The sequence below is a fragment of the Ammospiza caudacuta genome, chromosome 1 (genome assembly GCF_027887145.1).
Source record: "Ammospiza caudacuta isolate bAmmCau1 chromosome 1, bAmmCau1.pri, whole genome shotgun sequence".
Lineage (NCBI taxonomy): Eukaryota > Metazoa > Chordata > Aves > Passeriformes > Passerellidae > Ammospiza > Ammospiza caudacuta.
In genome coordinates this window covers 67431280-67447037 of record NC_080593.1, presented here as the reverse complement: position 1 = coordinate 67447037, position 15758 = coordinate 67431280, and the positions used below count along the sequence as shown (strand labels likewise).

Sequence of the window (15758 nt, the reverse complement as noted above, 5' to 3'; positions counted from 1 at the left end):
TAGGCAAATTTCTACATAGGCATTTTAAAGCTCACTGCAAAAATCTCAACTTCCAAGTAATATGAACAGGCTCTAAGATAAAAGTAAAAGGAACTTTATTTCATATCAAGCCTTATATCTTGTTGGTAGGAACTTTTGATGTGGCTTAGCTCCTCAGGTACAGCAACAGGTGGAACAGACTTTTAGAAATCAATTTCTGTATTGCCTAAACTTTGTTTACACCATTTTGCATTTTGCAGTTGTACCACTGTGTTGTGAGTTAACCTGTCTTGGCTGCCAGCTGCACACCCAGCAGCTCTCTCCCTTCTTCTCCTCAGTAGAGTAGGGGGAGAAAATAAGATGGAAAGAACTTGTGGATTGAGATAAAGTTAGGGAGAGTAATTGATAAAACTTACCCATTACTGTTATAAACAAATTAGACTTGAGGAAGATTAGTTTCAAGTGCTGCCAATTAATAACACAGAAGGATAGCAAGAAATAAAATTAAAACCACCTTTGTCTAAACCCCTGTTTCTTCTCAGGTTTAACTTCACTTCTGAGCTTCAGTCCTCTACTTCCTTCCATGTGGTGCAGGGGGATGGGGTTTGTAGCCAGCCTCTCTTGCTTTGGCTTTGCTGCTCCTTTCTCCTCACACTCTTTCCCTGCTTCATTGTGGGATCCCTCCCATGGGAGAGAGTTCCAATGTGGGTATTTCCCATGAGCTGCAGTTCTCCGCAAGTTGCCCCAGCATGGGTCCCTTCCACAGGGTCCAGGCTTCAGGAACAGGCATTTCCTATGTGGCCCCCATGGGGTCACAGATTTTACCAGCAAATCTGCTCCAGGGTGGGCTCCTCTCTCCATGGGTCCACGTGAGCCTATTTCCCCACTGGCTGTATCTTCCTTCAGGACAGACATGTCATTACTGCAGCATGAGGTCCTCCGTGGGCTGCAGGGGAACAGCTTCACCAGCATCTTCACCGCTGCTGCAGGGGAGTTTTTGGTGCTAATTCCCTCCTTCTGTTCTGACCTGGGTACTTAGAGGCCTTCTCACATTTCCTGTCTTCTCTCTCAGCTGCTGTGCTATGTTTTTCACCCTTAAATAAATACAATGTCATGGAGGGGCTCCCAGCTTTGCTGATGGGCTCAGCTTTGACCAGCAGGGGATGTCTGTCTTGGATCTGGCTCCGTCAGACATTTTTTGTGACTTTTAAATCAGTTTTTTCCACAATTAAAGAGCAGTGATTTCCTATGCAATGGTTCAAAATGAACAGAATTTTGTGGACTAAAGAGTTTCTACTGTTTGTTATCTACAGATAACACGTCTGAACATAATTTCCTTCATTAAATTTATTAAGCTGCACTAGTGACTTATGCTGTATGATAGTTTAGTTATACTTCAATTCTAACTGGCTTAATTGTGTAAATGACAATGTTTACCTATAGTTCATTTCATCCTCTCTCACATTTTGAAGGATTTCTGGTACTTAAAAATGAGATTAAAACAGATACATACCAGTTGTGCCTGAGTGAGGTATTTCTTCCACCAGAGATACTTGCGCATGGAAGGGATGACTGACAGTCCATAGTAAGAATACATAAGCACGTGGATAAAGCTATTCAAAGTGGGTCCAAAGAAGCCTATAAAATCCATTAGGGAAAAAATAATTAAGTATCAACTGCTAAAAAGTGAGAGAGGATATTACTGCTTGTTGTATTGTTTCTATATTGAATCTCTTGCAAATGTAAGTGTTCGTGTAGGGGGGACAGAATATAAGCAAATAAAGGTAGTGCAGAGTAAAAAGTAATCTTACCCCTAAGGAGTTGCAGCTGGGCCAATTATCAAAGATTAGGAACAGGCCTGACTTTAACAGGTCACAGCTGTAACCAATGAGAAGAGTGCTATAAAAGAGTGGGATGGCTGGTTGGGGAGGGAGCTGGAGTCAGTTGGCTCCTTTGTGAAGGAGAAAGAGTCAGTGCTCTGAGGAGGTGCCCACGAGAAACACCAAGAAGGTATGAAACTCTTGTGATAAGGAGACAACAGTATGGAATCCCTGCAATAAGATGACAACATATTCCTTTCATGCTTATTTCTTGCTAAAGACATTCCTGATGTGTAGAGGTGCTCTCCTAGGGACAACTGAAAAACCAAATGGTACTTCCTAGAGGGTTGTTCTTATGCTGAATTTTGTGTTTTTATCTGGTATTTATCTTCTCTTCCACTTTTTCCTATTATGTAGTTTACATGCTATTTTTCTCCTCTCCTAAAGCTCTTCTTGCTGAGTCTTTTCATTATTCCTGTAAGCTTTAAACAATGCTGCTGATGACTTTGCTTCTGGTAGGTAGCTTAGGACCCTGGGAGACACCTGTACTCCTGCTCTCTGATGCAGTAGCAGGGGCTTTACTCTGAATAAAACCAGCCTTTTGTGACTGTGTTTGATCACCACTCTTGTTTTCTTCACTGGCTCTTCTGCTAGATGCACATTTATAGAATTTCATCCCTGGTAATACCTTGCTGCTCTTATTAGTTACATTTAGTGAATACTCATTCTAGAGGAAATTAATTATCCTCTGTACTTTGCAGACTGTGGAGAAGCAGCAGCACTACTCTGCTGTGTGCTTGTGAGTTTGATGGCAGTGCTACAACTACAAGAGGGACTCACCAGTTGTTCTGATTTTGCCACTGATTAATTACTTAGCTGCTGGTTTAATTACAGTAGTGCAGTGCTAGTGTAAAGTGTGGGGACCACACATTACAAAGCACAAACCCCCACTGATTTGTTTACACCTCTAGAAATAGTTCCTAATCGCTATGAAATCTCTGATCCCTGCTTCTAGCTCTAACACTGATTTACTTTGATTTTGTGCTGTCCACAGTAAGTGACAACAAATGTGAATTCTGATTTTAGCTCTGAAAAAGACCCGCAACAAGTTTCTTTACAAATGTTACAACAGGCTGAGGTAACTCACTCTAATAGGTTGCAAGAAAACTGGGTTTTCTCTCAACTTTGGAAGCAGTTCCACAGGAAGCCTCTAGCTGTGTGAAGCCCTGGAAAAGCGTGCCTGTTGTGAGACAGCTGAAGTAGTTCTCTGCTGTTTGGACTTCTTATAAAATGCCAAGTGACCAGCCTGTGGCATCATAGATCCCTTCCTAACAGGGAAGATGATGACAGCTACTATAACCTTCTGAGGATGTATTTTCATATGAAACAGAATAAACCCAAACTGATATTTTAATTAGTGACTAAGTAACGTATCTTGCTAAAGCAGAGGTTGATGTATACAAGAGTTGAGCCTGTAAAAGGGCTGGTGATTTAATTAGTTGTGATTGATAAAGGCTCTACCAGGGCCATGACTTCTTCCTGCATCTACTTTTGAAGTGTCTTGTGTGTGCTGGCTCCTCTGTGCTACTCAGTAGTACTCATCTGTGTGTGATGCTTAAAAGTGGTTTGAAGAGAAGTAAATACATGAGTTTGTGGCAGCTAAGTGAAAAGTCTAAGGCCTAACACTCAGGTATTTTTGGCCTGCACTTTCAACAATGCTTTTCATTTTCCTGTGTTCTGCAGGTGGTCAGCAACTGAACCCTAAAGGTGCCCTCATGTTGCACAGTGACACAATTCCATTGCATGGTGATGTGATTCCTCCCCAGCTGCAGCTGACTTAGACCCCAGGTGATGAAGCAAAGACTTACTCTGCCCACAAGGTATCCAGTTCAGAACACACCACCAAATGTTAAACATAGTGGCATGGTGATACACGTGAAGGAAGGTGATCTGGCTGCTTTTCTTTCTCAGCACAAAGAAGATAGTGTCCATGAATTCAATTACTTTGGAAAAATAATACCACCACAGCACCTTGGCTACCTGTACAAGCAAGAACAAAGGAGCAGGAGATCAATATCTGTCCGTGTAATTGCTTAAATATTACTGTACTTCTTCACTCCCTAGGCATGCAACTTCTCAGAAGGCATTAATATGCTAGAAAAGGAGAAGCACAAGCTCTGTCTTGAGTTTTATTTTGCTTTTCAATGAAGCAGTTTTGTAAAAAAACACATCTTTTAAGAAATTGTATAGATAATTATAAAAATATAATTTAAGAAATAGAAACTTTGAGGAAGGGTTTTCTAATTGTTTTGTTGGGTTTTTTTTTTTCCAAAGGTGCAGTCTTGTGGGTGGGGTTTTGCTTCGTTTTGGAGTCATTTGTTCAGTTTTTTTAAGGGTGCTACCATTTCCTTGACCCTAAACAGATTTTGCTGCCAGATTCTTCTTTTGAAGAAAAAAAATCTAAATTTGATACTCTGTACAATGAAATCTATCCTTCTCTAGAGTAGAGATATTTTATCAGAGCTCAGGATATGGCCTAGGACAGTTAGAGACGGTTTAAACAGACAGGATGCGGAGGGCTGAGCTGCTTTTGTCTCTCACCCGGATATCAGCCTCCCCTGCGCTGTGGAGGTTCTGGCACTGCAGGTTGTAGCCGCCTTCCCACGTGGCAAGGATGAGCTGCAATAGAAAACAGAGGAATTACATTTATGAACAGATGGAATGGTTTTTCCCCTTGCGTTGTTCTGTCCTCATTGGTGGGTACCCACTCCTTCCATGAACTGATGCTGTTGAACCAGACAAGTTGGTAATATCTTGTACTGTGAAAGGGGAAAGGCATCAGTTAAGCTGGAGAGATGAAGTGATGCATTTCTTCTTTCTCTGGCTTTAGCGCCTTCAAGGCATCCATTAAAATCTCTCATTATTTAATGCTAATCCTTGCTCCAAAGAAAATGTTGGAATAATGTATCTTTGTCCTGAAGCAGTCCTTTGCACACAGCTACTTGTGCAAAGCTGTCCTTGAGAAAAATTCCGTTTGCCAGGGAAGCAAACGGATGCAAATGCAGAGTAGTGCAATGGGAGAAACATTTCCTAATGCCATACCTGTCTCTATCCTCCACTGTTAAATGTTGGAGGAAGTGAAGGAGAGCAGGCACGGTGCTGAGTGGAGGGGTGAAATAGCACACAAGCAATTTCTTAGATTCTGCACATGTCACACGGGGAAGCAGAGCAATGAAATATCAGAGTGCAGCACTGGGATGGAGCAGGTTTCTAGAAAACCATATGGTAGTCTCCAATATGGACTATTTTTATAGTGGCAACAGCCACCTAAAGCACTCAGCAGCTGTTGTGGAAGAGAGAGCATCATCTCTTGCTTATAAATGCCATGTAGAATCCCTTGATTTTTAAAAGGTCTTGCTTATTCTCAAATAAGTGCAAAGTGGGTTTGGGGACAAACTGAGCAACTCATGTTCTGGAGTCTTTCTCACCCTCTGCAGACACTGCAGAGAGTGAAGGTGGGAGAAATGCATCCAAGTGCTATGCTGTAAGCAGAACTGCAAGATGCTGAGAGAAGTGGGTCACTGCCAGCTCTGGAGCTACATTCACAGGAATGATGTGTGTCAGCACAGAACTTTTCCCTCTAGTTCACAATGAAAAGAGCTGTTCTGTGTTGAATCTGTGACAGTCTATATAAAAGTGAAGCAGAGACATCCTCAATGATCAAAATAAATTAATTCCTAGAGTAAATACATTAAAAAATTATTATTGGTAATATCCGGAGGATTAGAAAGTAGCCTAGAATGCTTATTTTAAATTCACATTAAAATGCATGAAACCTGGAGAACTACAGTCTTTTACTATTTTTCTTCTGAATTCACACTCTGTCATTGTCCCTGTAATATGAACTTAGATGTTTTTGGTGGCCAAAACAACCCATAGAAATTGTAGAGAGAGAGGACAGTATATAGCTAATGAGTGTTTTATAGATAAATTATATGTAACAATTGAAACAAACATATTCCTTTACATTTTTGTGCTTTGCTGAAGAAACTTGGCCTCAAAATTTTGTGCTATAGTAGTTAAAATGTTGGTTCACAATTTGCTGGAAAATGTGCAATTTTCATTATTTTGATCAGTCTATTTTACAACTCTTCCAATCTGTGAATTATTACAGTGGATTGATTTTGGAAAAATCTTTTGCATGTTGTTTCCTTGTGCATTAAAGGTGAGGAGTGAGGGCCAGTTGATTGTCCAGCAGGTCCTGGGTAAAGCCCTGAGGAAGGAAGGTGGTGTCTCACCACATGTCAGGAGCTGCAGTCTTCCATGGAGATACCTTGGGGATATTTTTGGTCTGGACTAATTGATGTTGGTTTTTTGTTTGCTTTTTTAAACCATCTGGTAAGTAGTAGAGTGAACCTTGCCAAAGAACTCTGTTGCACTTTCACTTCTATATTAAACCTATTTTTGACGGTACCTTTGCCAGCGATTTAAGTGACCTTAAAACAGGCATTCGCCAAAAATTGGTGTAGTCAGTAGGTTTGCAAGCAGTATCACTGACTACTCACAAAAGCATGGAAGATGTCCAAGTCCTAAGTTCTCAGACAAATGGGCTCAGGATAACTGGTGTGATTGGAAAGCTGTGGAGGAACATCTCTGAGTTGCTAGGGGCTATATAAGGGCTAGGAAGAAGAAAGTGATCATTTGCAAAGTGTTAGATATCTTTCCAGAAGCTGCCTGCCACTACAGAAAAGATAATATTAAAGACAAACAAGGACTGAAAATGGAGAAGGAAAGCAACTGAGTTACTACTGTCCTTTAAAATAGAACAGCTCCAGAGACAGCTACAGGAGGAACAGAAAGAAAAACAAAAGTTGAAGGAAAAAATAGACCTAATGCTTATGCAGGCTTCAAATCTTCCTGACACTGTGCAGATTAGTAAACCAAATTACATCACAAGCCTAGGAGGGTAACAGATGGAATGGTCCCTGGGATAAAAAACCAGAGTTCTGCACTGGGGATAGGGCAGCCCTGGATATACAGACAGACTGGAATGAGAGGCTGGAAAGCAGCCCCATGGAAAGGGACCTGGGGCTCCTGGTCAGTGGCAAGCTGAACATGAGCCAGCAGTGCCCTGGCAGCCAGGAGGGCCAGCCCTGTCCTGGGGGGCATCAGGCACAGCATGGCCAGGCAGGCAAGGGAGGGGATTGCCCTGCTCTGCTCTGAGCTGGAGCAGCCTCACCTCCAGTGCTGGGGGCAGTTCTGGGAGGCACAATATGACAAAGATATCAAGCTGTTAGAAAGCATCCAAAGGAGGGTAACAAAGATGGTGAAGGGCCTTGGGGGCAAGCCTTACAAGGAGAGACTGAGGTCACTTGGTCTGTTCAGACTGGAGGAGACTGAGGGGAGACCTCACTGCAGTTACAACTTTCTCATGAGGGGAAGAGGAGGGGCAGGCACTGGTCTCTTCCCTCTGGTGACCAGTGACAGGACCCAAGGGAGCAACATGAAGCTGCATCAGGAGGGGTTTAAGTTGAATATCAGTAAAAACGTTCTCACCCAGAGGGTGGCTGGGCACTGGAAGAGGCTCCCCAGGGAGTTGTTACAGCACCAGGCCCAACAGAGCTCAGGAAGCATTTGGACAATGCTCTCAGGCATGTGGTGTGACTGCTGGGGTGTCATGTGCAGGGCCAGGAGTTGGAGTCAATCATCCTGATGGGGTGATGGAAGACTCTTAATGAGTCTTCCAACTTGACATATTTTATGAAGCTTTCCTGCCAGTGCTGAACAGGAGTTCAGTAGTTGTCGCAGACAATTTTTCATAGAAATCCTTTCTTTCAGATTTGTCCGTCTTCTGGGAAGCAAGGGCCCCAGAAGAAGAATGTAAACAATTGTTATCGGCTGCTGTGAAATGCAATAGGATGCACCTGTGATTGGTTCATGTTCCATGTGTACAATTAAGAGCCAATCACAGGGCAAGCTCTCTGGAACACAGGGACAGAGAATTCCCTTGTTTTTGGGATTCTTTTGATTCTATTCTATTCTTAGCTTAGCAAGCCTCTGCAACGTCTCTCTTTATTCCTATTAGCATAGTTATAATGTATTATATATCATATATCAATAAATCCAGCCTTCTGATCATCAAACAAGATTCTCGTCCTTCTCTCACCATGGAGACCTTTTCAGGTTGCTGTAATAAGTAGTATCTCAAGGTTTTGCTTTTATTTTTTTCAAGTATTTCATTCAAAGGTTCCATGTTTGAAAATGAGATGAAAAAACCCTTAGAGGCTCATAAAAATATATCTTTTCAACATAAATATCTCTTTTCAATGTCACAATTTTTTAATTTGGTGATTAGGTAATCAGCAACTTCTTACAAATGGTCAGCATGCAAATGGAGAGTAAGCTTTGATGTCAGAATACCACTCTATCAGACTGCATGGTTTTATTTAATTTCTTTTGTTAATTCTTCCATGATTTTAAAAATGCCAGATTTTTCAGACTATTCTGTTTGCTTATTAAAGTCATTTTACTTGGCAGAAGAGTTTCCTCTGGTTTGTGTCTGCATTTCAAAAGGCAGTAGCTTAGGCAGGAGTTTTTTTTTTTTACTTATTTTAATCTCAGTCTTTCACATCAGCTTTTCTGTAGCTCAACATTTCTATCCTCTGTTGTAGGCACCTAACATACCGCTGTGTCTCCTTTGAAGAAAATAATTCACTTTGAGTTTTGACTCCTCTGCTTTGCAAGATAATTTTCAAGATTTCTGGCTAACTTCCTTATTAGGAAAAAAAAAAAAGGAAAGCGTGGAAATTTGGAAAGCAGCGAGTAATTTTTATGGGTTCCTGTGGGATCCTGGTAATCCTAGGCCATGACTTTCCTGTTGGCTGTGGAAGGTAAGCAGTCCACTCCATGGTGCCAAATGAGCCAGATGCGTATCAGGAACAGAAGCCAGTCTTGATACAAGGCATTTTGGTACAAGGTCTCTTTTTTTCTGATACCAAACCCATACATTACTTGTACTGTTTCAGTCACATTCCCTTTTGTATGCTGAGCAGTCACAACTCTGTAGAGCTGATGGTGTATCAGTCTCTCAGAGATGATGCAAGTGCAGGAACTATCAAAGAGAGGAGAATCCCCTCTATCTTTTGAAACACAAATTTTCTCCCTGTAACAAACAATTCTTTGGATTCTTTGCATTCTTGGTGGCCTATTCTGAAAATAGTATTAAAACAAGTATTGTTTGAAGCTATTTGGAAAAACAGATCACGTAAAGAGCAAACTGCTGACTTGTGAAAAATTTCTACTAGGTAGCAACATTCTATTAATTAGTAGAGTTTTCATCTTTTGCTGTTTCTCTTAATGTTGTTCTTAACAGATTCCTGTTTTCACACTAATTACTTTTATTCATCTACTCAAGTACAAACAGCAAAAGAATTCACATGAGTTGTTTTGGCACTATAGTCCAACTCCTGCCTTATTTTTGTAAATAGGGAATCAGAGTGTTCAGAATTGAAAGCTGGCTCCTTTGTCAGAGGTTTCAGGGTTGGGCAGCAGGTACCAAAAGATAATGTAATCCTCTCACCTCACTGAGTAAGCTCTGACAGCCTGACCCAGGGGCCTGTGCTCTTCTCATTTTAAGCTCTCAAATTGAAAAATCTCACAGCTATAGCTTGTTTTTCATCTGTTCCCCATAGGCTAGAAAGGAAAGTGATGTGATTTTCTAAATGGATATTGCCATTTCTACTGACTGCATGTTCTCCATGCTCTTTTGAGCTATAGAAAAATCTCTGTGCATGGTTGGACTTCCTCAGAGAGGAAATGCCTGGAAGCAATAAGATATTCCCCCTTGTCCCAGGGCACAAGGAAGACAGAGGGTGAGGCAGCAGCACTGGGCTACATCTGGCTGGTGAGCAGTCACCAGGGGTGTTCCTCAGGATTGGTTCTAGGGCCAGTGCTGTGCAAATACCTCTCAGTGATCTGGAGGCAGGAATTGAATGCCCCCTTAGCAAGTTTGCTGATGGTATCAAACAGGGAGGTGCTGCTGACTCTCTTGGGGGATGGGAGTCCTTGCAGAGAGGTGGAGTGGAGCATTGGGCATTCATCAGTGGGATGAAATTTAACAAATCCAAATGCTGGATCTGACTGCTGGGATGTCCTTACTTTCTACTTCTTATGTAACTTTTCTGCTGACAAATCTTATGGCTACTGCTTAGCTCTAATTGCAGTTCTGATATCTCTGAGGTCTGCCTTTGGCAGCTTTCCCAAAACCCTCTGATTTTAAGGATTCCCACAAGTCCCCTTCTCAGTTCAACTAAAAAGAAACTTTTGTAACTGTTTTGTTTATTAACTACTTTGTGTTTTATAGAGCTTTACTGCAGTATATCTGTTTATTACTTGTTTAAAGCATCTTTTTTGTTTGTATTAAGCATTACTATATTACAACACAGCAGTTTTAATGTTGCAAAAGTTTAATTAGTTTAAAGGGTACAAGTTATATTTGATAGTAATTATGATTCATTGTTTGAAAGTCTCGCTTCAAAACTTTCCTCTACATCTATTCTTTTATGTACTGTCTCTGTAAGACTTTGAGAACTTGCTGTGAATCTGTTTCTGATTTCTCTCTCTTGTATGATAAAAACTTTTTTTGATAGTTTGGTCTATTATTTGTTGCACACACTGAAGTAGGTAAGGTATTACTATTAATATCACCCCTAAAACACTTAATACATATAGACCTATTTTACAAAGTTCCCTTAGCTAAGGTGTAAAGCTCCATTCTTGAATAAATCATTTAACTATGACTTATTGTCTTCTTTAATTTGAGTTGCTAAATCTTTTTGTATGTTTTTGTGGATGGATTTAGAGTGGTTGGATAGGTTCATATAACACAATCCTTTAAATTCTAAGTATGAATTGGGGGAGGAATGGCTGGAGAGCAGCCCTATGAAAGGGGATCTGGGAGTGCCACTTGGTTAGTGCCATGGCTTCCCCAAATGTAAAAACTTAGTGGTGGTGTTGTGCCAAACAAACCCAGGTGCTGAATAGGAAACACCCCACAAGATTTGTCATGGGGGAAATATTTTATTGTTCCTCTTTATGATGCATTCAAGATCTTTTCCATGGGGACAGAACTGTGAAAAGTGTGCTTTGGGCTACTGCTTGGTGAGGCTCTCCAGCTCTCCATGGGTCTGGTTAGAGGTCAAAAAATTGTGTGCATGGTGTCTCCCCCAAAAAGATCTGTTAATTCTGTAATCACCAACTGGAGTTTGCTATCCTGACCTGCAGAACGTACCGCTGGACCCCAAGTTGGATATCTCCTCCACCTGGACCATTGTAGCTAAAAGGATGCTGGTTATTCCAGATGGAAGAAATATGTGGTCCTATGCTTTCTTCCTGCTTTTAGGTCAGAGAGTTCATAACATGGTGACAAAAAATACAAGCCTGTTCCCAAGTGAAGTTGAGATAATTGTTTGAATTTTTTTATCAACAAAAACTCTTTCAAATGTAAAGCCATATTGTTGAGAAACTACCAGCCAGTTCTATTTAATATTCCTTAAGTAAATGGGAGCCTGATAGAAGGATTAGTGAACTAATGACTTCAAAATTACTTATGAATAGTAATTACTTTGAGTATTGCTGTTGTCTGGGATAGTGGGACAGGCTAAAAGAAATCCTGTCTAGGCTTATTTTCCATGAGTCTTTGATTACATCTGCTCTGAATATCTCCCCTATCATATTTTGTGGTACCAGTGGTGGTATTAGAAGCTGTGCACGTATGGAAAACCTAATCATATGAAGTTTTATTCTTGATTTCCCATAAGATTCTACTGAATTCTGTTTGAATGTGCACGAGAGATCCAGAGCACTGCATTTTTTGATGACCAGGTTAAACGTTCTACTGAAATGCAGAGCTCAGAAAGGTCAGTATGAAAGACAAGAACACAGGGGATGAAAACTGAGATGTGAAGACAATGTGCCCACCTGGAATAACTGCAAGCAAGGACAAGCAGAGTCAGCTCTTCAGCTCTCCAAATAAATTATTTGATTAAGATAGAAGAACACCTGGTAATTTAACTCCATTAAACACAAAGTTCTTGCTTGATCAAAAGATCAGTTTGCTCTTGCCCTTACATTTCACAGAATGCTTTACAATGCACTCTTGGTGACCTTTTGCTCTCTAGGTTTTTCTTTTTCCCTCTTCTCCTTTTCTTCAAATGATAGAAAAGTGCACCTGATCTCTTCTAGTTTCTCACTTTGTTCTTTTTCTCTTTCTGCCCTAAGGTACAAATAGTCTTTCAGTATTAAATAATTGCTTCAAAGGAAGCCTTCACCTCAAGCACCAACACTGATGGATCTAGAATCTTTCTGTATTTCTGTACTTAATTTACATTTGTTAACTTCTGGACACTTAATGAAGGAGTAAACAATAATTTATCACAAAACCCCAAAAGAAAATCAAAACAAAACAAATACCAAAAAGCAAGATTATGTTGAATTTGTATTTCTACAGTAAAATTCCAGGACAGTTCAAATTGATTAAGATCTTTTTCCCCTTTCCCCATCGTCTGCGCTGTTAAAGGTTTACTTGGAATTTGTGTTACACAAGCTCCATCTTTTCTACACTTGCAGAGATAGGAAGCAAATCCTTCTAATGTGAGTCATTATAGTGATGAATAAAACAGAGTTTTAGTGCTCCTTCTATTTTTGATTTATTCCTTTTGTTTTGCCCCATTATGTCTAATTCAGACATTACACTTTCTAGTAATATCTGAGATAGATCCTCAATTGTAGTGTACAGGGCTAAAAGTATTGGCCCTGATCATTCTGGCACTCCTGGGAATCCTCTCACCACATTGGTGTCTATGAATATGCAAGTTGTGGCTAGAATTCAGAAACTGGACTTAATGTGGGATTAATTTTCAGCTCCTAGAAACAGCTAAAGTGCATTTGGCTTACTGCTCTTTATTTTATTTAATCCTGCAAGGTAGAAGACTTTTTTTCCCAACTCCTCCAGAAAGGTTAATGCACTAGGTTGGCAATACTTGTGAGCTCTGCTCTTTTTCCTTTGCTCTGAGGGGTCCTCACAGGCAAGTCCTGCTTCCCCACAGGGGTGTGGTTGCTTGCTTACAAATCCCATGGATTTGTAATAAGTCTGAGAAGCTACCTGGGGATACAGGCAGCTTGAGACATCACGCCACCCCTCTGCTAATGACACATATCTCTAGATCTCCTTTTTAATCTGACCCAAATGGTGCCAAGTGTCCTGGTTTTCTCAGTGCCTGATCAACACAAGGACTTGGGTGAGACCTTGATGACCAGCTGAGATTTGATTTAAATAGGGCAGAGGTGATACTGCTGGGGAAAGCAGCCTAGGACTGTGGCAGAGATTATGTCTATTCCTATTAGTGAGAGAGAGTATCCTCACTTGAGTAATTTCAGAATTCAGAGATCAGCACCAGTCTCTCGTGTTTCCAGTTTTAATTTATAACTGAACTTGTGACAGTTTGGCCTCTGGTGCCTCAGGTTGCACCCCTGAAGTGTGGCTTGTAAGCATGTGAAACAATTTTAAAATATGCACAGATGTAATGTTTTTTCACAGTAAGCTGCTTTACTGCTCATAGCTGGTAATTTTAGCATCTTAAGCAAAGATTTGTGCAGAGAAAAGGCATATATTTCTTAAGGGAAATTGTTAAATATTTTGATTTTTGCTTAAGTAAAAAGGTGCTGGCTGGTTTTTCTTATACAGCATTTGACAATGTTCTAGAAATTGTTGGGTCAGCAGTTAGTCTGGGTCTATGAGCGCTTACACAAAAGTACGCAACAATAACAAACTTCTGATGTGGCTTTCTTTGGTAGCAGCAAGGATGGCAGGAATTGTCTTTTGCCTCCTCAGCAGCCCACCTGCAGCCTGCCCAGTTTAAGCACAGGACCTTTGTCTAAGCTTCAGGTACTTGAAAAAAAATGAGCTCCAAACCCAAGAGCCAACTTCACAATATTCAGCAGGGGAAGGCAAGCACCTTTGACAACTTCAGGAAAATCTATCTGCCTAACTCACAGGTCCAAAGGTCCAACAAGCTGCCCTTCTGGGAGGCCTTCAGGGGCACCTAACTCTTTGTTGACTCAAAAATTTTGAGATATCTCATTAGGATGAGGGCAGAGCCATTTATCTTTAGACCTTGTCCCTGGGGCATCCTAGGGGTATCTGGCCTTATGCTAATGGCACATCTTAGAGCTGCCCTGGAGCTGTTCCTCCAAGTGCTTTGCAGATTGGTTGACCTCAAAGCTCAGAGATAAAATCGGCTCCCAGATAGTTCATGCCCACGGTGCAGTGCGTGGAGCTCTGGCTCAAAAGAGGAATCTGCCCTTGGAGATTTAACAACAGCCCTTTTGTTCTGACTCTTTGCTGTAATACTCGCCTTCTTGCCTTGAAGTTGCACAGCTCAACTGTCATGAAGTGCCAGCTATAACTAGTCAGGAGATGAGGGTGAGGAGATCTGGAATTGAAGCACAGGCACCCCCACCAGCAGGTTTACCATGTTTCTCATTAAATACATCATGTGGGAAAGCCTGTATTTGGAGACACACCCTTTCTTGTGAATGAGATTTTTTTTTCTTTTGAATGTCTAAGAAGCAACCCCTACATTCTGGAGCTATTGCAAGAAATGCTGTGTGGCACCTTATAAACAAAACAAAGAAAGATTGTTGGTTATGGGGGTTTCTTTTGGTGAGGTGTGGGTGAGTGGGGGGAATGTGTTTTATCTCTATTGTAGAGCTTCTTATTTTGTGATTGTTCCCCAGTACAGAGACCAGAGGGATTTAGATGCAGTGAGAGGATGGAGCAATAAAACAATTGTTGTGGATGTGTCTGACCAGGAATTGATCCCGGATCACAGCCACTGGAAGGATCAGCTGTGTTTACATAAGGAACCACTGTGCAGAATGTGCTAAATATAGGTAACTCTTGCCTTAATGAGCTTAGTGTCCACAAAAGACTGAGAGAATAAGGGGCATAGAGAGAAGCTTTGGAAATGAGACATTTTGAAATATTGAATCGCCATGACTTTATTTGGTAACGAAGATGATTTCTGCTCTCCCATTTGCCTGTTTTTCTTCAGCAGGAATGTGCAGGCTACCTCAGGCAGTACAATACTGCAAGTATTAACTTCCATTCTGCTCCTTCACAGGAGAAGCTGTGATGGGAGCCAGGGAAGTAGACTGAGAGAAAATACAGAGCCAGTAAAATGGAAGCATGTTTTGTACAGTGTAAAACCAGCCTAGCCGACAGTCCAAAGCTGAGAGAGAAACCTGCATTACAACAGCTGGCAGTGCAGATCAGCTATCATGTTCCCTGGGCTCCCAAATCTGCAGAATGTGGAGCTGTGAGCTGGCACTGCCAGCCATGCCCAGCTGCCATCTGGGAGGTGAAAATCAGCAGCCTCCAGCCTCAGAATCAAGGTTTCAAGGGACTAATCTGAGAACAAACACAACTCAGCAACTGTCTGTAGCAAAGCTAGCCTCAGGAAGGATGGAGCAGTAAGGGAGCTGAACAGGAGGTGGATAAATACAGTTCCTACCAGGATGCGAAGGTGGCTAAAATGAAATTTGCTTAATTCATGCAAATGAGACCTGCTAAAATTGTCTTTGTTCTTCCATGTATTTACTTGTGGCAGGCCAAATCAGACTGGAAGGGGGCAGCAGTATTGTTTTCTATTCAGTTAATCCTTTTTGCTGAGTCCTGCTACTGCAGCCAGTTATCTGCATACCTTCCAGCAAAATGGGGATTTAAACATCAAAGTACTAATTTATATTCTGGAGGACAATCACTGTGGAGTCATCAAACCTTCCAGCAATTGTGCTGGTTTCTCCTTTGCTCCAAACCTTATCCTGCACTCCCAGGCACCCACAGCAGCCTCTGAAGCTGGAGCATTGACCAGGACAAAGCTCTGCGTAACACAGTCAGTC

General features: G+C 41.3%; 1 protein-coding gene across 1 annotated transcript in view; it reads right to left on the bottom strand.

Annotated features, from left to right (window-relative positions):
• ELOVL2 (ELOVL fatty acid elongase 2) overlaps positions 1–15758 on the bottom strand; it is a 51350-nt gene that overhangs the window by 4303 nt on the left and 31289 nt on the right. Inside the window, exons 4-6 of the mRNA XM_058807311.1 lie at positions 4401–4478; positions 3668–3839; positions 1493–1617 (exon numbers count right to left, since the gene is read on the bottom strand). Of these exons, the coding sequence (XP_058663294.1) occupies positions 1493–1617; positions 3668–3839; positions 4401–4478 (375 nt within the window). The remainder of the gene's footprint in view (positions 1–1492; positions 1618–3667; positions 3840–4400; positions 4479–15758) is intronic.